Source organism: Dermacentor silvarum, chromosome 9, assembly GCF_013339745.2.
Source record: "Dermacentor silvarum isolate Dsil-2018 chromosome 9, BIME_Dsil_1.4, whole genome shotgun sequence".
Taxonomy (NCBI): domain Eukaryota; kingdom Metazoa; phylum Arthropoda; class Arachnida; order Ixodida; family Ixodidae; genus Dermacentor; species Dermacentor silvarum.
Window position 1 is genome coordinate 156,304,332 of NC_051162.1, and position 20,873 is coordinate 156,325,204.

The window sequence follows — 20,873 nt, forward strand, 5'->3', positions numbered from 1 at the left end:
CCCAGATGGGTCTCGTAAGTTGGCTAACCAACACAAGGTATGGTGGTCTGTCACCACCTTGAAAGGGCAACCGTAGAGATAAGGCCGAAATTTCATGATGGCCCACACAACCGCTAGACACTCTTTCTCGGAGGTGGAGTAGTTGATTCTGGCGCGTGAAAGGGTTCGACTGGCGTAAGCAATCACTCGCTCAACGCCTTCCTGGTGTTGGACGAATACAGCGCCAAGACCAATGTTGTTTGCGTCGGTATGCACCTCGGTGTCAGCGTCCTCGTCAAAGTGAGCGAGGACGGGTGATTCCTGCAGGCGCTGCCGCAACTCGGTGAAAGCTGCGTCTTGTTCAACCGTCCAAACGAAGAGTGTGTCTTCTCGCGTGAGGCGTATGAGTGGTTCGGCGATCCGGGAGAAATTAGCGATGAAGCGACCATAGTACGCACACAGACCGAGAAAGTGGCGTACTGTTTTCTTGTCACGAGGAGTCGGAAAAGCAGCAACAGCAGATGTTTTGTCTGGGTCAGGCTGGACGCCGACGGTGCTCATGACATGCCCGAGAAACTTCAGCTCTTCATAACCGAAGTAACACTTTTCTAGCTTTAGCGCGAGATTGGCGGAGCGGAGCGCCTCAAGTACCGCCTCGACGCTTCAGATGTTCTTTGAATGTCACCGCAAACCCGACGACATCATCTAGGTATACTACATAAACAACTGTGTCACTTCAGACCCGTCAGAACAGTGTCCATCATTCTCTGGAATGTGGCTGGTGCAGAACACAGGCCGAATGGAAGCACTTTAAATTCGTATAGTCCATCTGGAGTAACAAAGGCAGTTTTTTCGCGATCTCGTTCGTCAACTTCGATTTGCCAATATCCTCTCTTCAGATGAAAAATACCTGGTTCACCGCAGTCGATCTAACGAATCATCGATCCGCGGAAGCAGATAAACATATTTTTTTGTGACATTATTCAACTTTCTATAGTCAACGCAGAACCAAAGCGTTCCATCTTTCTTTTTGACGAGGACCACCGGCGACGACCAAGGGCTTTGGGACAGTTGTATGACAACAGTGTCAAGCATTTCTTTCACTTGTGCATTAATCACGTTGCGCTCTTTCGCCGATACGCAATAAGGTAGTTGTCGTATAGGACGAGAATTGTCATACGTGATTATTCGGTGTCTCGTGATGAGCATCTGGCGTACCTTAGAAGAAGATGTGAAGCACTCCTTGAATCGAAGTAGCAACTCACGCAGCGCTTCCTGTTTTTCCTCAGAAAGGACTGAATTGATGTCGATATTGCCAAGTGTCTGGGCTGGGCCGTCCATTGTCATAGACACAAAGCATTCAGCAACGTCTGCTATGGGCTCAGCGAAAGCGATAGTAGTATGACAAAATAGGTACCGATGTTCCTGGCTGAAATTCGTCACGAGCAGTGCATAATGTCCAACTCGAAGCATAATGAGACTGCGGGCTGCACATACACCATGAGTCAGCATAAGAGAGGAATTGCCCTCTGCAACAGCTTCGCTGTCACACAGATCGTTGCACCTGACCGCTACCAGGACACTTGCGCGTGGTGGTAAAGTTATACTGTCAGCGTAAACCTGAAGCACGTTACGTCGGCTATTGTCGCGCCTGTTCGCTGCTCTTTCTGTCAAAAAAGTCAGTGTGCACTCCCGGAGGTCTATAATGGCACCATACTCTCGCAGAAAGTTGATGCCCAAGATGAGGTCCCATGAACAATCGCGGAGTATGAGGCAGCTGGCTGGAAACGTAGACCCACGAATTTGTACTCTGACCGTGCACATGCCCAACGGTGTTACGATATGCCCGCCAGCAGTACGAATTTACATTCCAGACCAAGGCGTGATAACCTTTCCAAATTCCGTCACTAGTTTTCCGCACAAGACTGAGCAGTCGGCACACGTGTCCAATAACGCACTAACGTGGAGGCTGTCGAGCACAACAGGTATGTCTAGCGAGAGTTTGTCGCTGAGTTCGGCTGCTGTCGCCGTTGAATCGTGTTGAATAGACCGTGCTCGCGTTGATGGGAGGTCTTCGGAAGGGCGATTATCAGCGGCCTCGCCCCCGAAGGTCGCTGTTCTTAGTTTTCCAGGTGAGGGCTTGGCGATTATCCCCGCGCTGCCATTGGAGGGCTTCTAGGAGCTGGGGAAGATCACCTGGGGGACGGTGAGTGCGACTGCTGCCGCGGGAACAGTGGCGTACTCTGCTCGTTCAAGTATTCTTCAATCGCTCTAGGCCTTTCGCCATATCTGGGCCTTGGTGAATCTGCGGCAAAACTTTGCAATCCAAGGCGGCGGTATGGGCACTCGCGGTATACGTGACTGGCTTCTCCACAGCGATAGCACAGAGGCCTTCTGCCCGGGGTACGCCAGACGTCAGATTTCCTTTGGAGCGGGCGCCGATCCTCCATACGTTGGATCGGTTGCACTGATGGGAGCGGCGGGACGTATGACGCGGCGTAAAACGTGGCGGGGATGAAATGGGTTTGAGCGTACGATGCCCGCTGCAGCTGTGCTGTCACAGGCTGGGTATTGCTGCTTGGAACGAGACCTTGGATTGCTTGCTGCACTTCATTTCTCACGAGGGCAGAAATAGAACCCAGCGTGGGCTGAGGCAGACAGCCGAGCCGTTGAAGCTCATCACGCACCACAGAGCAGATAAGGTCTCCGAGAGCGTCCACGTTTCCAAAGGCAATCGTGTCTGTTAGTGAAGCAGTGTTTGCTTTGATGAGCTCTTCTCGGTTCTGGTACCAAATACGAGCACCGTCTTCCAAGCGGAAGTAGACATTTCTCAAATTCGCTGTGTCGCTCCATTCGTTTGCCGCTCCATTCGTTTATCTCGGCAACACACTCAAACTGGGCTAACCAGTCTTCTACATCCTCGAAGATATTCCCGTGGAACACTTTCGGCACTCGGAGATTTTGCAGCAGGTACTTAGTTGCCGTTGTGGCTGTACCTTGCATAATGGTCGGTAGAGACGTCGACGTTCCTTCCATGCCGGTCCGTGGGGGCGTCGATGCTGTTTCGGAGAGATGATCAAGCTCCGGAGGCAATCCTCAGATTCTCCTGCTGGCCCGGTGGACAGGCGTGTTCACTAGTATTGGGCTGGTACTCCTGCTACCAGGAGGGGTTTGTGGCATCTGATGAACTGTACCCAGCACCTCCACCAGTTTTGTCACGAAAAGACAATTGAAGATGTACCGGGCGTCGGCGAGACCGACAGCTGGATAAGATGGCGTGCAAAAACTCAAGCTGGCGTCCTCAGCCTCAACTTCTTCCTCTTCAGTGCCCGCCTCTTGCAGAGCATGCGTCCCAGTCACTTCTTTCTCAGTGCTTGCTCGTGACACTTAGCAGCAATATTATCTGACAGTCACTTTATAAGCACATATTCATTACATGCTATCGGTGAAACATATTTTATGTTTACTTTATTATATCTGATATTCATTACATCCATGTTTATTATATCGAGGTTCAACTGCATTGCATACCTGTAGTCACAAGCTACGAGAAGAACTGCTTGTTAATGATGTTTAGCACTCGGCGCACAGGTTGGCTGGGGCTTTTGTGACTGCTTCTGGTGCTTCAGCAAAGGGGTAACGTACATTACAGGCCTACCGGCTGTGTTCAGTTGGTGTGATCAACGTGTCGTCATTATCATCAGCTTGTTTTTATGGCCACTGCAGGACAATGGTCTCTTCCAGTGACTTCCAATTATCCTAGTCTTGCACCAGTTAACTGCATCCTATGCCTGCAAATTTCTTAATTTGGTTAATTATTTCATTATTAATTAAATTCTGCTTTCGTTTGTGCCAGAACCACAATATAATTATGAGGCACACCACAGTGGGGGACTCCGGATTAATTTTGACCACCTGGGGTAACGTACACCCAATGCATGGTACACAGGCGTTCTTGCATTTCGCCTCCATAGAAATGCGGCTGCCGCGGCCTAATTGTGGGTCATATCTTAATTCCATCGCACCACCCAATCAGCTGCTGTCCTCAACTGCACTTCCCTTTCCTAGGCACCTACACCTTTACTCTGACAACTGTCCATGTTCGGCGGCAACCCAAGAATGTAGTACGAGCTCTACCCTCAAAACCACACTGCACTAGTTCTCTGTGCCTTCGCACTCTAAAACAGTTTCTGAAGTATTCAAAAGATGCCTCTGCCATGACGTTACCTAACATAATTGGCTAGTGCACCTATACAAATGTTCCTCGTTGTGTTTGAGATGGACATTTGTGTACTTGGCACTACATTCTTAGGTTGCCATCAATTATAACTGCTAGGCTTTAATTGACAGCCTAAGAAAGTAGTGCTACGAGTGAACAAAGCTGACAGCCTTCGTAGTTTCATGTTACAGTTGGACGGATAATAATTTTCCTTTTCATCAGTTGCTAGACTACAGTCTCATGAACACCTGTGCCAAATGATGATGATGATGATGTATGGTGTTTAATGGCGCAAGGGCCAAGTATGGCCAAAGAGCACCATGCCAGTGTTTGTGAATTTGCAGTGGAGCGATGAATTCAGAGAAGTAGATGAGGGGTGGCTGTAAAGGGACCTAAAATAGTCGCTGTAAAGTGCATAAAATATACATGTATTAAGATCATGGCAATGATTAATGAGGTGTACTATGAAAATGAAGAATGCATTGAGGAAGAATGGTACGATTTACAAAACATAACAGATGCAAGAATTGGCCAGAAACACAAGTGCCTGAACTGAGCCCTTGAAACACAAGGGCCTGAAGGCATGTGCCAAATGTTAATCCTGTACACGCAACATGGAGCCTACAATTTTGCTCTAAAGACTGCCCGCCCTTTCCCGCCACTACTTGAAACCCTCGCCACTTCTTGCGTTTACAGTTACGCACCGATAAACACGGTGGCTCATTGACCAGATTACTTTAGATGCCATGGCCAAGCAGTAACCACGGCAGTACCCAAAAGCTATGAAATTACACGATTGGTAAGGTGGTGGCGCCATCTGGTGGCAGAGAACATAATGGTGCCAATAATGTGGCCTCAAAGATCGGGCGGCACGACGCTACAACGAGACTGATCTCGGAAGCCATGCTGATACTACATGCATAGCAAATGCGGTCACTGCCCTGCTGTGCCACACTACGTGCCTATCATCGAAGCGACGGGAGCTCTGCGACGAATCAAGAATGCGACGTGGAGGACTTGAAGCAGCACCCGACCTTCTCCACGACGTATCAAGAATGCGACGCGGGCGACTTCAAGCAGCGCCCAGCCTTCTCCACAACGAAAGAAGAATGCGACGCGGGTGACGTCAGCACCTGCCCCGCCTGGTGCCTGCTGACGAGGAGTCGTCAAAGAGATTTAAGGGAAAACCAGCCCTCTGTTGGGACAGAGAGTCGCCACCAGCCGCCCAATCGGTCTGATGCGCTCTTACAGCTAGCTACATGTATGCTATTATCCACTATGTGTAAATATTGTATAAATCTTTTCATTTCTTCGTCTGCTCAAAGAGTCCGTCTCTCTTCCTCCACCCCGTAGTTACAACACCTATGTGGGCACAGCAGCACAAATTAAAATTGTAGAAGGGATGACAGCGGTCAACTTCTTACCCATGTTCACAACAGGTGAAACTAACGCAAACATTACATTGCAATGCTAGCTGCACTAGAAGTTTCCCACAAAGCTAATGTTCAAAGAGAAATGTGGAATGGAAAGGAAAAAAGGAAAGAATTGCCTCCTACCCAAGAGCAGAATAAAGCAATAGAGGAAACTTAATGCAGGCTTCTCAGAAAGAAAGCCTCCGTAGTTGAAGAAAACCTTACTGACCTCCTGGTTAACTCAAATGGTTGAGTGATCCACCCTGAAAAGACATTATTCCCGGGTTCGATCCAAGGACAAGAACAATTTTTTTTTCAACTGTACAGCTTTGCCCGAGAAACCCGTCCGAGCTTTATGCTATTGTCGAGCATATACTATTTTTTTATCTCTAAATTTTCTACACCTTGCGGATTTCTGCTGACTTGATTTGAAAATATTAAGTGTAGATAGGTTTTTATTATTAACAATGGTTCTAATGTGATCTAAAAAACTGAAGCTGTTAGCTTAATCGAAACATCACAATGCCACATTAGTCAGAGCACATTTAAAATGGTTCAAAGTTCTATAAGTATCTAACTGAGGAAGCAGGCGATTAGGTTAGGTTGCCAGCATCGATTAGACATTAACCATTAAGATTAAACATCGTCAGCATCAGACAGGAACTTCGCTGTGAACACATACTTGAGCCTGCACATCTCCTTTATCGGCGAGGAACTGGTAGTACTGGATTAGGTCGTCATCGATGAGTCCTGACGATGAGCCAGGGTTTTCAATCTCATCTAAAAGTCGAATTCGTTGAATCACAGTTGAGCCGCCCTTGTTGACGTCGTGCTCCACTGCAGATAATAAGGAGGGGGGGGGGGGGTAGAAATAAAAACAATTGATTTCAGGAAAGCATGTCACAACAGTGCGTGTTTAGGGGCATCAGGATCCAACACTGAATTGGTCTAAATAGACCAATTCCACCGACCGATCTGAGCATGCGCCGGTTTTCCGGAAGTTGCACTGCCACCATCTTAGTCGTAGTCAACTGGTCAACCACAGCACCATAGTCCGTGCTCGTTGACTACTGCGCACGAGCTTCCCAGACATCTCTGCGACTCCACCACCGAGAAGCATTCGTCATGTATTTTAAGAAATTACATCGGCTGTTCACTGCAGCATGCGAGGCGAACGTTGAAAAGTGCCTGCTGCTCTTTCATTTCGGTTGTTACCCGCTGATTACGCATTGGGTATCGATTTGTTAGAGCTTTGTATGTAAAACGTGCTGATGTACGCGGTCGTTTTGAGTTACTATTTTTGCACACGTGTATCTTGGTGATTGCAACGTTATGTTTGCTTAGCGACGGACATAATAGAATTTGTATACCTGCTGGAGAAAGGTTTGAAATGCGGCGCCGAAACTTTCATGCCCTAATGATGCTTACCTACATGGGTTTCGCGCACGACTTGCAGACTTCAGTAACAGCGATATCTAGAAGTTCTTCGGTAAGCTAGGTGGCGTTTTTAACATATAAACACCGATAGCCAATCATCGCCAAGTCATCGATAGCCAATCAATAGCTAATCGATAATCGATCAATAATAAATTCCGGAAAATTCTGGGGATGACTTGGTAGTGCTTAGCGTAGCCCAAATACATTAGCCAATACCTTGTCATAGCCAACTGATAGCAAATCAATAGCTAATAGATAATCGATCAATAATCAGTAAATTCCAGAAAATGCAGGGGATGACTTGGTTGTGCTTAGCCTAGCCCAAATACGTGGCCAAAACCTTGCGAAAGCCAATCGATAGCCAATCAATAATCGATCAATAATCAATGAATTTCGGGAAATGCTGGGGATGACTTGGTTGTGCTTAGCCTAGCCCAAATACGTGGCCAATACACCTTGAGATAGCCAATCGATAGCCAATCAATAGCTAATCGATAATCAACAAATTATCTATAAATTCCGGGAAATCTAAGTACACGGGTATTTTCGCATTTTGCCACTATCGAAATGCGGCCTCTATTTGTCCCCGTGTTTCTTCTCACACGATGTATGTATTACCAGTACCACCTATTATTCCATTGGATCCACGTCTCTCGAAGCTTTCGCTCTTTAGAAAACATAAAATCCGAAGCCTTTGTCCCTTCTGTGGTTATTGTAGTCCCCAGGAACGCAGCAGGTCAATCCTCCCATCGCACGATGGCTCTACACGAACCATAAAAATTGCCAAAAATTGTTCGGAAGCAGGACGCACAGGCACTCCGGGACTAATGTCGTTTTGTCTTCATTGCGTCACACATTTAGGGCTCTCCGCTAGAGTGACCTAGCTCCAACACAGTTGGCGCGGTCCATTCGTGTTTCGGTAGGTGGCGCGGCGTAGAGCTATGGGCGCAGCCCATTCGCGTTCGGAGGGGCGGAAGGGCAACGGGACAGAGGTGTGCGAGGCTGGCGATGTGGAGAAGGGTGGAAAGCAGCACGCAGCGGCGTGCAACGGCTCAAATTTTTTTCTTTTCACCATGGACACCCAGTAGATAGACTTCATCATTATAACTGATAATGCGGTATGGGGGCATTGTAGTAAGCGGGTTATTTCACCATAGAAAACGTACAAAAGTTGACAGTGCAGCAGCTTCTCATTGTTACAACCGATATACTGTTAAAACCGGTATCGTTACAGGTGGGTTCGACTGTATAACGATATATCGGTTATAACGATGAGTACACTTAAGAGTGTCAACTTATGCATTAGGACATGAGAAAAAAAAAAACATATAAAACGATATGTTATTCGCCACATATCAGATATAACGACCGAAATTTTGCTTCTGGGTAGCGTTTCTTATCCAGAACAAATTTGTGTTCCTAAATTGCCCTTAATTGAGACGGGGACGAAAGTTTCCTTACGCGAGTTCGTATCTGCCGACCTTACCGCGCAGCGCGTTCCGCCCGTGCGCCGATTGCGAAAGCCAGGGAGAGCATCCCGAGTTGGCACAGCGTGCACAAGATGGCTCTGGCTGCTTCGCGTCTGCGTCGCCGGCAGTCGTGCGAGCGTCCAGAGAAGAGGGGGAAGAAATCGATAAGCGAGCGGCGCCTCTCAGTGAGCGTGGAAATATACCGTGCAAGCAGCGGGAGGTGCATCGACGCAGCTTTGCGCTGCGTCTCTCAAGACGAAGCTGCAAATTTTGCAGGAGAAGTATCAGCTCGCACAGTCGATGATATCGACGATTATGAAAACCGGGAGCGCCACGATAATGAAGGCTAGAAGCAGTGGCCATGTCGATCAATGGAAAAAGCGGGCTTCGTGTGCCAGTACCAAACCCCCATGGGCGAAACCAACACTGTGGAAACTGTTGATATTACCAAACTCTGGGAGCATGTCGCTACCAAAAAGTTTTTTTATAACCTCCTTGGTCGCTACCGACGATGAAATAGGTGGTGCTTCGATAGAGGAGTTTCTGAGTGCAGATAGTGCTGCCTCGTTCTGCGAAGAGATCTCCGACGGTGCGATCGTTGTTGCGACAGACGGCGGCGTTGTGCGACGGAGGCGATAACAGCAGCGGCAGCAACGATGAGATTGACAATGGCCCGTCTTCAACGCCAACCCCGATGTACACCCAAAGTGCACTGTCGTTGATTGAGTCGCTCATTGATTTCATGCACGCTAAATTACAGCCACCAGTGTTTGCGCAGCAGCTGGACATGATGCACACGGCGGTTGTGAATCCAAAACTTCTGTGAAAGCAAATGCAGATTTCTGACTATTTCAGCACGCCTAACAATTGAGATGCTATTTTGAGGTCTAAATAAACGTTTCATTTTTCACAGCCTACTTTCTACGTCATCGATTTTTTATCGCAAGTGGCAAATTTGGTTACGGGATGGCAAATATATATGCACTTTATTTGTGTTTTTTTTTACGGCAGTCCAGATATAGCGATGATAATTTGTAACGATCACATTTTTCGTTCTTCTTGATATCTTATAAGTAGACTGCACTGTACTCAGCTTCATATAAATGGCAACGTTTCTCGCACTGTATGCATCTGCGACCAAAAAATAGTGCATCGCTTATGAAAGAAAGATGTTGGGTTTGTGCCATATAATTAAACATAAAACTATGTCTCGTACTTTTGCACAGCAATAAAAGACAAATTTATTACATGAAAGGCGTCGGAGATCTAAACCTATTTACCACCAAAGGAATGGATTAACAAGTTTCTGTGGCCAGCGATCACCGCGTATCACTTGCGCTCGTTACCAAAACATAGTACAGTGAAATCTCCATGTAACGAACTTCAGGGGACCACGGCATATTGTTCGTTATTCCGAAAGGTCACTACAGTGAAAGCCCCAAAATTAACCATTTTGTCCATCAACCCATCGTTTCATCAGTTGTCACCGCATGAGCTAGCCACGAAAACGTCGCTGTTGGCTCTTGGCCTGTGCTGTTGCCATAGATTCCATCGCCATGCACCACCAAAGCGCAGTACAGTAAGAGCGGAGCACACAGGAGGTTTTGCCGAGAAAAACCACCAACAAAGAGGAAGTTCTATGTTGCCTCTAAAGCACAATGTCTCATTTTGTTTGTTTTTCACATTCCTTGCCATGGACACCTGCACTATTTCAAAGTACAAGCTGAGACACCGTCGGGAAAATGCGACCGTGTGGCATCCCTACAAGCAGGGAGGTTACATGGTTACATTTCTCCCTGCGTGTAGCTGGCAGGGCTGCAGAAAGAGGGGCGAAAGGAGAAAGATGCGCCTCCGTTGCTAGGCAACACTTGTCTGGGCAGAGCATGCGCTAGCAAAACCTGATGCGTCGTCGCTTCCGCACTAAGAAAAAAAAGTCCTCTTTCTGCACCTTGCCTGCTAGCCCAATTTGGTTGCACCTGGACTAGTATAGCCCCACTAGCTCTCGGCGACATTTTTTTGCCGGTTTCAGGCGCCACTCCACGCCTGAAAATGTAGTGGACTGGAGGAGGATTCGAACTTATGACCTTCAGATTAGAAGCTGGGTGATCTACCTCTGCTGCACGCCACCACCAAGCAAGCAACTTCACCTATCTGTTTTACAGCGCGTGGTGCGTAGTGCCATTGGTAGTGTACTGCACACTTTCAGTAGGCGATAATCCAAACGCTCCTCCGTTTCCTGCAGCAGGCGGAGCGATGTGGGTATTTCGTTTCGCTTTGGCGGCATGCGGCGTCGCCCAACAGCTCGATTTCGTTTCGGTTTTCTGGCGCCCTCTTAAAACACCTCACAATAGGAAAACAACAAAACGTGCCTCAGGCTGCAACGATCCGCATGATGCTTTGCATTACATAGATGTCTACAACAGTTGTCTGTAAAATTTTTTGTTACTTCGGATCGCACGTTTTCCCGGTTAGTACATTATTTCTCGCGTTTTTTTTTCCAAAACGTATGTATGAATGAGGTTCGACTGTATACAGATAGGCTGAACACTAAAGCATGCACAACTTACCAACTTTGGCCACCTTCCGATAGTAGGTCAGTGATGCCTCACAGCTTGAGAGCACGCTGGTACCGAACCAGTACCGGTAACCCAGGGCCATTTGGGCAAATGGGTTGCCACCCAGGGCACCAAAGGTATAGTACACAAGCGCCTTGGCTTGGCTCGAGTTGACCCCCAAGCCGACGGCATAGATGAAGCCGAGGTACATCTGGCCCGTCGGTGAGCCCACCGAAGCCAGGGCCTCGAAGTAGAGCCGAGCCTTGGTGACATTCTGAGGGACCCCCTCGCCAAACAGGTACGCCTCGCCGATGGATTCCTGGGATGCCGCGTGGCCAAGGTCAGCTGCTTCCTCCAAGAGTTCGTAGGCTCTGTGGCACAGTTAGAGCACATTTTATGCACGAGTGACAAAGAAATGTTTGTAGAAACCATCGAAGATACTTGTCAATGTAAGCACAGCTTATACTGTTTTGTACCATACTCCACTTGTTTCCGAGTTTTTTTTTTTTCCGTCTCGTTTAGTTGAAGAACTGTTATTTTGTGTAACAGGTCAGCACTGGGCTGCACCTTGCAGCCCAGGGCAGACATGATAGGGAGATGCATGGCTGCGCATGAACTTTGTCGCAAACGTGTTGCTCCCGTTTGTCCTTATACAGTAGACTTCAGTTAATTCGAATCCGGTTATTTCGATCCCAACTGTTCCCAGCTGGCACCCATGTGTTTCTATGGCCCGAACGTTCGTAATTTCGATCCTTAAATTGGCATTCGCCAGACCAATTTGAACGCCTGACCCATAAGGTGACCCCAGCGTCTGTGCGGAGCTAAGGGGACAGTGAATGCATTAAACACACTCTCCCATGAAAAATGCCTATTTTTGGCCCACCCTAGAAAGATTTTCAAGCAATAATGGTAGCTCCCAATGTCTGATTACGGTATTTACCCGATTTTAATGGGTGCCTATTGTTTTCCAAGGAAACTGGGCCAGAAATTGCCTGCGTGGTGCAATCGGGTACGAAACAAAAACTGCCTTCACGGCGTTCCGTTTTACCACATAACATGGCTGTATTGCGACGAAGCTGACTTAAAAAACCATGCGATAAAGCTGACTTTGGAAAACAGACCACCATTCTAAAAAATCGGGTGTGCATTAGATTTCTTCTTTATTCAGAAGCTTTAATAACATTTCTATATTGGTTTTCTGCTTCAGACCCATAGAAAGCGGGTACGCGTTTCATTTGGGGGCATGCTACAATCGGGCAATCACTGCCAAATGAAACAGTGGTGTGTTTTGGCATTTTTTCTGCATCTCGTTTAATTTGACCCCCGCCAGATAATTCAACCAATTTTTTCAGTCCATTTCCATATTCCTAGTATGAATCTTAAACACCCACTCTAATAGGCCTGCATATGACTCGTCCTCCTGCAGATCTCACCTACGGCAAGTAGTTTTACAGCGAAGCTGTCTTTGGCTAGAGTTCTATGCATTTTTCGTGTCCCTTCAACTGATCGGCGTGTGCAAAAACTCGGCTCTCGAATTTGATGCAAAATCGCTTCATTCTATGCAAACACTTATACGTCTCATCATTTGGATATGCATTTTCAGTATATTAGTTTTCAAAAGGCACCATTTTCAAAATCAGCAGACTCCGAGGTAGATAAAAGTGTCTCAGATTTGCCGCTGTGCGACCCGCGTCGGCCATGTGTACGCTTGCAGGCAGCGCCCTCTCTTTGTTGTCGTTCCAAGTGCTTGCCCCCCCCCTAGCCTAGTTTCCTCCTGCTCTCTCAGTATGGCGGCCCCTTCGCGCGTCTTTCTGCCGGATGGTGGTCCCGTCGTACGTATCTAGTTTCCTCCGGCTCCCCGACGTGGTAGTAGTCTTCCACACAAATCTAAACCGCCGATCAAAATAAAAGTGTGTGTGTGTGTGTGCGTCTTTCTTTGGGATGACCGCCATCGCCACTCAAGAGAAATAAAATTTGCTCATACCTCTGATCTAAATTCTGTGTCACCTCTATGTCGTGTGCTAAACTGCTTCGCTGGCAATCTACCTTCGCAGCAGTGCAAGATGCATAATTTTTTGTTTTCATCCACTTTCACTTCCATTTACTTCATTTCTACATTTAAATAAGTAATTACCCTATGCTTCGTTTGGTTATATTCTCTGTTCAGTGTTGGTTTTATATGATGGCGACTAACAAAAATCGGGCTTCTAGGTTCCCCTTTTTGTTCTCCCTTTATATAACCATCATCTGCATATAACATGCTTCAAAAACAGAAACATTGTTATGACAGCTTACTTTTTCCTGTCAGAGTCCGTTGAGTTCAGCAATGCCTTTGCCGCTTCGTAGAGGCTGTTTGCTATGTGGGAAAGAGAAGCAGTAGTTACAGACCATGATAGGCGAAGGCCACTGCCCTTTAAACCTACAAATGCGAGCTATGGAAAAAACAGAAGCGAAAGTGCCGACTTTCCTCTCATGCTTATTGAAAAATTAATGGAACGTATAGAAAGAACAAAACCAGTAAGATATTAAGCAACATAACTAAATATTCTTTCTTTCACGTGGTCAGGTTGGCACAGGTACTATCACAGTTTCTTTCTTGCATGCAGCTTTTGGAATATTGAGCCACTGCATCCTTCAACTTTAAAACCTTTCTTGTAAACAGACTTCATTTTACGTAACACTTGATGAAACATTTGTAAAACTGTAGATTGAGCCAAACTTTGTGAACTCTATTTCCGAGTGCACCTACACAATATGGCAGAAATGCTAGGCTAGAACAGACAAGTAGGGTGAAACTTTTAGACAGGCAAGCTATAAGCTGCACCTGACACTCTTTCCCTACACTTGCGGATAACCTTACGTGGCAATGTAGGCCTTCACATGTGTTACTGCGACAAACAGTTCGGCAGCGTTTGACTGTGCTTTTGGTTTCTTGAAACATATACTGGAATAAGTGTAGCTTCCATGTCCGACAGTTTTGCAATTGCTTAACTTAAGGAGATATAAGCAGAAAAATACATCAAATTTAACACTCAGTGGCGTATTCTGTCTCTTTTTGTGACTGTAAATAAGAAACATATTTTCTCTTCCCCAGTTCAAGCTAACACGCACGAGAATGTAGGAATATTTTTGCAAATGTGCTCTTGCTTGCCCACGCTTTACTCTGGTAGCTTTCCCTCCATTGTTACAGAAAGCTGTCTTTGAGCAGCGTTAAGCTGCTCAGTGGTGAAAGACAACCAGAAAAAAAGAAAACACCTCTCTGTTCCTCTTCGGTCAGTTCTCTGGGAGCTGGCTCAGGCGGTGATGTTGTCACGCCGGTGGCTTTTGTGGAAGGTGCGTCAGCAGCAGCAGCAGCGTCCAATTCAGCGTCGCCTTTGGCAGGAGGAAGGGTCTGGTCCTCCACAGGTTTCTCCTCCGTCTTCCGCTCCGCAGCAGCGTCGTCTGCCATCGACAACATCTCCCCTTCCTTTCTCTGCAAAGATTTCGCAACACATCATGATGTGTGCAGCCATGAAATTTGAAAACCTGGAAGACAGCCACACAGCAAGATGTGCCAACTGCTACTTGTTTTAACCCTTTAACCCATTAATTGGCATGATAAAGTTAGAAAAATTGATCAAAAAGCAGAATTCCTTAAAAATATTCATTATATTGAAATTCGACCTTTTATGCAATTAAGTACAGTTGCCGACAGATTTTTTTTCATCATCGGGCAAATAAAAAAACTAATTTCGATGAGATAAATACAGTTAAAGTCCGATTTTTCGGACTCCCTAGGGGCTGCTAAAACGACCGAAAAATTGGGCATTCTGAAAAAAAAAAATGAATGCATGCCTTTTACTACCACCAAGGGCTCAAATCACCCTAGGCATGTCTGAAATAACTCTGAAAGCCAGCCAGTACACTTAATAGGCGTATTGGTACTCATACTGTGACAGGAAGAGATGGCGGGTGCACGCATAATAAAGAAATACATATAATGTCCATTACAGTGGCCCCTTTCCAATCTTGGCATGCTTAACCACGAAACACCGCTGTATTGCGGAAAGCTGACTTGTGGGAACCAGCATTATGCAACGCTTAGCCCAATCTGTGCTTCAAAGCCATCGGCGAGGATGACAAAGGCAGAGTTGGCACCAATGCTGACAGCAGCGAATTCATTAATTGAAAAACACAGCACCGAACAGCAGGAATCTTGGTAGCAAATGTAGAAGCAGTTAGGCCTAGCGTTGCCAAAGTGGCAACGGCTGCCAGCAGACCAGTGTGCGAGAGTGCTGGTTCCAAGTTGCGAGATAATCAAAATGGTGCCAGTAGTGGCTATGATTAACCCTTTGCGGTCCAAAACATTTACCCACTTTCCAGTCGTTCTGGTCCGAAACTGTTTGGCTAGTTTTGGGCGGCGCGAAAGCAAACGACATCTGTGGGGAACAAACTTCCATAGTGTTTATTTTTTCAGTTTATTTTTGTCCCCAAGTCATTTAGCGATACTTGGACAGCGTGTGGAAGCGTTCAAAGCACTCTCCTGGGTGCAGTCCGGGATTATTTCTGCATGTTTTGCAGAAGAACACCGTTTCCCTCCTGTCCCCTTTTGTTTTCTGGTCACTGCAAACAGCACAGTCCTTGCTGTTTCCGCCGGACACCTTGTATATGAAATGGGGCTTTCCATCCAGCCTTTGTTTGCAGCCCAAATGTCCAGATGGGCCCCGCTTCCTAGCACGAGCCCTTACATCACCCACAAGCTACTCTATCAGGTTCCTCCGGTACTGCAGGTGTAGCAGCTCTGTCTCTCCCTGCTTCAGGAGCTGCATTCTCATCAAAATGAAGCTAAACGTTTATAATCGAAACTTCCAGAAACAAACAAACAAAAAAAAAAAGCTTCCTCCACAATTTCATCGACTACTGGGAAAATGCATAACTTGCACAATAATGATTGTTGTTGTTGCCACCGTCTCAAGTATTGTCATCTACTTCGTCGCTGGCTTCCATTGAATCCCTTTCTTCGTCATCAGATGGAGGCACATAGTTCTATTCTTTACTAAAATCGTCTTCGCTTTCAGTAAAAGCTTCAGAATTATCGTCATAGAAGGCCCTCAGTGAGAAGGCGGCCATGCTTCGCTGCAAGCGGCGCCGTATCTGAGCTGCACGGCACTCGAACAATCGAAGGGTTTATCCGCATAGCTACTCCAGTGTAAAAAAAAGCAACTGAAATCAAATCAGTGACTGACTTTGTTTAAGAGGTGGCGCAACATGCATAATGGGACAATGCACGCGCAATTCAACCCCGAGAAAGCTTGTCGGGCAGCGCCCGACAGTGGACCGCTGCGGCCACATGAAAAAGTCTGGAAAAAAAGGACGGTAAAGAATTTTACCATCCGAAATTTTAGACGTCCTTATACATTGGCTCTATGGGATACGTGGCGATGTGCCGCGAAGGCGTCTGAATTATCGGGCATGTCCGAAAAATCAGTCACTGGCTGTAATTAATTTTGTTGAATAGGAGAGTCTGTAACCAACGACGCAGTTTCGTGCTGTGTCAATGATATTTTCACATCGGGTATACGAAGCGAATCCTGCAAAGCATTCGCGTGCACTCCGTCAGCGCAGCTGGTATTCTTGCCCACAGCGGACGACACTATCATAAAAAGTGCAGGCAGAGGGGAGCAAACCCTTCACCTGCCTCTCGCTTTAAGGTGGCCCGAAACTCCCGATTACACGACCTCCAATACTGAACGATCGGGAAGACAGTTCACATAAAGCCACGGCCATATCGGGTCGCCCAGCTTTGCCCGTGGACCGCGTACGTGCCGAGCCGCGCTGACAGCCATGCACAGCCATGGCTGTGCTTGAGGAGGATAGGCACGAGCCCCTGTCCCACCACCTTAGCGCACTTGATCACGTTGCCCCGCACTCGCTACACCCCTGTACCACATTTCTCGGCTCCCTGTCCCAAGCTTTTCCTCGGACCCATAGCATAAGGGGAGCTAGTATCGTATCGCGCTTGGACTTTATACACACATGACGGCGAGAGGGTCTTGCTGCTACAACTTCGGCGGCCGCTCCCTGTTGCGTGGCTCTTGCTGCTACAACTTCGGCGGCCGCTCCCTGTCGCGTGGCATGAGATTTGATGTGCGTTCGCAAGTGGCTGCAAGTAGTTCATTTATTTGACGATTGGCGTCCGCAGCAGTTTACATTTGTTGCCTTAATATTCCTTCGCAGGCAGCAGTGAATTTTTTTCATATTGAAATTGTGTATAAACACACTTCATTATACTGAGGTTTACATGGTGCTTTATGGGCAAAAAGTTAAATGCTTTGTTATATTGAGAAATTCATTATCCAGTCAATGACCGATTTTTCAGACATGCCCGATTATTTGGATGCCTTCACGGCACTGACGCATACTCCATGGAGCCAATGTTTAAGAATGTCGTAAATTTTGAATGCTGAACCCCTTCACCGACCGAATTTTGCGATTTTTTTTTTTGCAGTGACTGCAGGTTTGAAACGGCATTACTTGAAGTCACCGCTGCTGCCATTTTGATTATCCCACAGCCTCAAACCAGCGCCTTTGCAAACCAATCTGCTGGCAGCCACAGTAGTTATTTTATGCTATCATTAGGACTTGCTGCTTTGACATTTTTTTGTATTAAGTTTCGTGCATTCGGTGCCATGTTCTTAAATTAAAGGGTTTGCCCCTGTCGGCAATGGTGCCGACTCCTCCTTCATCATCTTCGCTGATGGCTCCGAAGCGCGGAAAGCACGGCAAGGGTCTAAAGCGTTGCATAATGCCAGTTGCCGAAAGTCAGCTTCACCGCAATAAAGCAGTGTTACGTAGTCAAGCATACCAAGAGCTCAAAGGGGCCACAGTCGCAGAACATAAACTGTGTTGCCTAACTATACACGCACACACCCGCCGGCTCCTGTCATAGTATGAGCATTGAGATGCCTAAATCACTGCCTAATGCCGGTTCCAAAAGTCAGCTTTGCCGCAATACAGCTGTGTTAGACGATCAAGCATGCGCAACGTATTGCAGTGAAGCATACCAAGAGTGCAAAGGGGCCACTGTCATGGGCCATAAAATCACTTCCTTAATTTTATAGCCGCGCTCACCCGCCGTCTCAGTACGAGCACTGAGGTGCCTGATAATTGTACTAGCAGGCCTTTAAAGCTATTTCGGATGTGGCTGTGGTGATTTGAGTCGTTGAGGGCACTTAAAGGCATGCATATGTTTTTTGGTTTTTTTTGGACTGCCCAATCTTTATCACATTGTTGTGGTTCTTACGGAGTCCGAAAAATCAGACGCTGACAGTATTTAAGTTCGTCAAATCGCAGTTTAACTGTATTAATTTCTTGATGCCGGATACTTATTCTGAAGAGTTATGGTCCCTACAGAAATCAATGGACCAGACAGGAATGCATGCCATGCCTAAGTCAATGTGTCCGGGGTACATGTCTGGGCACATGTTACGCATCGCACAATGTGACAATGGCTGTTAGCTGTGGGTGTAGTTTGCGGAGGAGGATCTGCACTGCATGTGCCAGAGCTTTTGATCCTGTAATTACTCAGGACGTTGATTCCTCAGTTATATGCAGGGTGGTGCAGGGCCTCCTTAAAGAGGTAAACTCGAGACATGAACAGATGAGCATACGACCAAACTCTGGCACGTACCTCCAGTTTTTGCCCCTGTTCAGTCACTGTCCTTGTTGGCCACCTCTGCAGTTCGCGTGGTAGACATTGGCTCAAATCGGTTGTTACTGCTGCTAGATTTGGAAGCTTCCCGACCCAATGGCTCCTTGTCATCACTTTCACCAGTGCTCGTCCTTGGCAGTGCTGGGAGGAGGACTTCGGAAACGGGTGCCTGGAAAAGTGGAGCATGAGGGAGCGAATTTTCACTTTCGAGCCAACATGCTATGCACTTCCAACTTTGTCAGCCACACAACTTATAACAGCGTGACCTTTTTCACTTGAAAGGAAACACTTGAATTGCAGTTTAGCATGCTTTTATGTGATGTTAGCACTTGCATTCTGAAACTTCCCTGCAGGAATTAACAAGAGCTGAAACTGTGCAAAAGAACAATACAAGGCAAGACGGCTGACAGAGTACAACTAACGTCATGTGCAAGACGTTAGTTGACGACAACTAATGCTAACTAAGTCTCGTACACAAAACAGAAACGCATCGGAAAGAGGGCAACACAAAAAATGGAATCATATGGAATCATAGGTAATCCCCGTGTCAATATTTCCTTCCTCTTGTGTGGCCCCTCCTGTTTTTTTCTCCCGTTAACATTTCAATTTACGCTGATGGTTCGTACTAAGTCATGCAGCCACAACAGTAAGCTATGCAGCCTGTGATGAATGCCTCTCGCATGGAACCCACCTGCAACTTTGTCTCCTTCTCACTGTTGCTCTCAGAGTCATCGTCTGAGCGAGCCTTTGCAGAAGTGGGACCGTTCCCGCTGGCCTTGTCCCCGCTGGCGAGACTGGCAAGGGCCACAAGTGCCAGGAGGCACCACATGAGCCACCACGCCCGGAACCACATCCGCCTTCTCGAGCCAAGCTGCATCTTGCCTGGCGTCGGTGGCTAGTAGCACATCTGCGAAGCAAAAGGGGGTGAGTGTCAGTCCAAACACGACAGAGGGAGCTGCAGGAATGTGAAAACTTGAAATGACCAACAGCAGCTGGACAAGGAAAGCCTCTGAGGGGACATTTCGCTTGTTCGTCCACTGTTAACCAAGAACAGTACAGATGAGAACATCTTGAGGAGCTAGCCGATTCAGGATTACAGTAGGGTATTACTGCACAATTGCAATGAAACGGCGTGCCCACACGATGACACATAAAAACAATGTAAACCTAGTTCCTCCTTAATTCTTATTTCCATATCTTTGAGAAATACTCTATGCGCCCAACCAGAGTTCTGGGGCTACCTACCAGTGTTCACACCTACAGCGGGATAAGGCGTTTTCCGAGACACGCTACAAAATTTGTCTTGCAGCATGATACGATGATATAGTTTTGAAAGAAAGGCAAAGAAAGAGACATCGCGAAAGAAGAAACATAGAAACAGTGTAAGCGAATTGCTATGCTTACACTGTTTCTATGTGTCTTTCTGTGCGCTGTTCCTTCGTTTGCAATCATGGAGTGATTCCTTTCACTACAGAGGAGGGCCGCAGTGATTTGGGTAACTGCAGAACTTGTGTGAATGCAACACCTGCTTTTAATGAAAAGCTGCGGTGATTAATTCGTCACATCAGAGAAGTGGTTATTTGTGTCACTTCACTGTCATTCCGGACTGCCCAGTACTGTTCAAGACATTACATACTGTGATGTCTGTTCTCGAAACATTCACGCAATGGCAGCCTTTATGCACTGGTTCAATGAGTGGTTGGCGTCGCTGTGGGTAGGCCCCAACAATTCAGCTGGTTGGCAAAATCAGGCTGGAAATTGGGCGGGGACTGTGTTTTGTATTATGTTGAGGTCAACTGAACATAAACGACAATCGTAAACAAGCGCTAAAAATCCAGCATTCTACGATGATAAAAATCGTAAAAGGTGGCAGGTATGCATGCCAAACTGCACTGAAACTCAACGAAGCAGCTCAAACAGCTGCTTCTTGTGACATCAGTGGTGTCATGTTAGAGCAGGAACCCTCAGGGAACAAGGGCAAGTGGTGAATTCTTGGGACAATGTGTTCAACTACAAGAAATTCTAAAGATTCTGGAGCTGCATGAACATTCTTGATAAAGATTCTGGGGCTGCATGAACATTCTTGATAAAGATTCTGGAGCTGCATGAACA

At 46.9% G+C, this 20,873-nt stretch overlaps 1 protein-coding gene across 24 annotated transcripts in view; it reads right to left on the reverse strand.

The window, feature by feature from the left end:
- Window positions 1-20,873, reverse strand: part of LOC119464013 (protein sel-1 homolog 1-like) — a 398,467-nt gene that overhangs the window by 373,678 nt on the left and 3,916 nt on the right. For 21 of the 24 annotated variants that reach the window (XM_049656629.1, XM_049656628.1, XM_049656635.1 and 18 more), the window contains exons 2-7: window positions 19,453-19,668; window positions 18,741-18,930; window positions 14,327-14,543; window positions 13,367-13,427; window positions 11,084-11,442; window positions 6,293-6,447 (exon numbers count right to left, since the gene is read on the reverse strand). In XM_049656629.1, the coding sequence (XP_049512586.1) occupies window positions 6,293-6,447; window positions 11,084-11,442; window positions 13,367-13,427; window positions 14,327-14,543; window positions 18,741-18,930; window positions 19,453-19,493 (1,023 nt within the window). In that variant the 5' untranslated portion in view covers window positions 19,494-19,668. The remainder of the gene's footprint in view (window positions 1-6,292; window positions 6,448-11,083; window positions 11,443-13,366; window positions 13,428-14,326; window positions 14,544-18,740; window positions 18,931-19,452; window positions 19,669-20,873) is intronic. The other 3 variants (XM_049656636.1, XM_049656632.1, XM_049656613.1) reach the window with 1 other exon arrangement.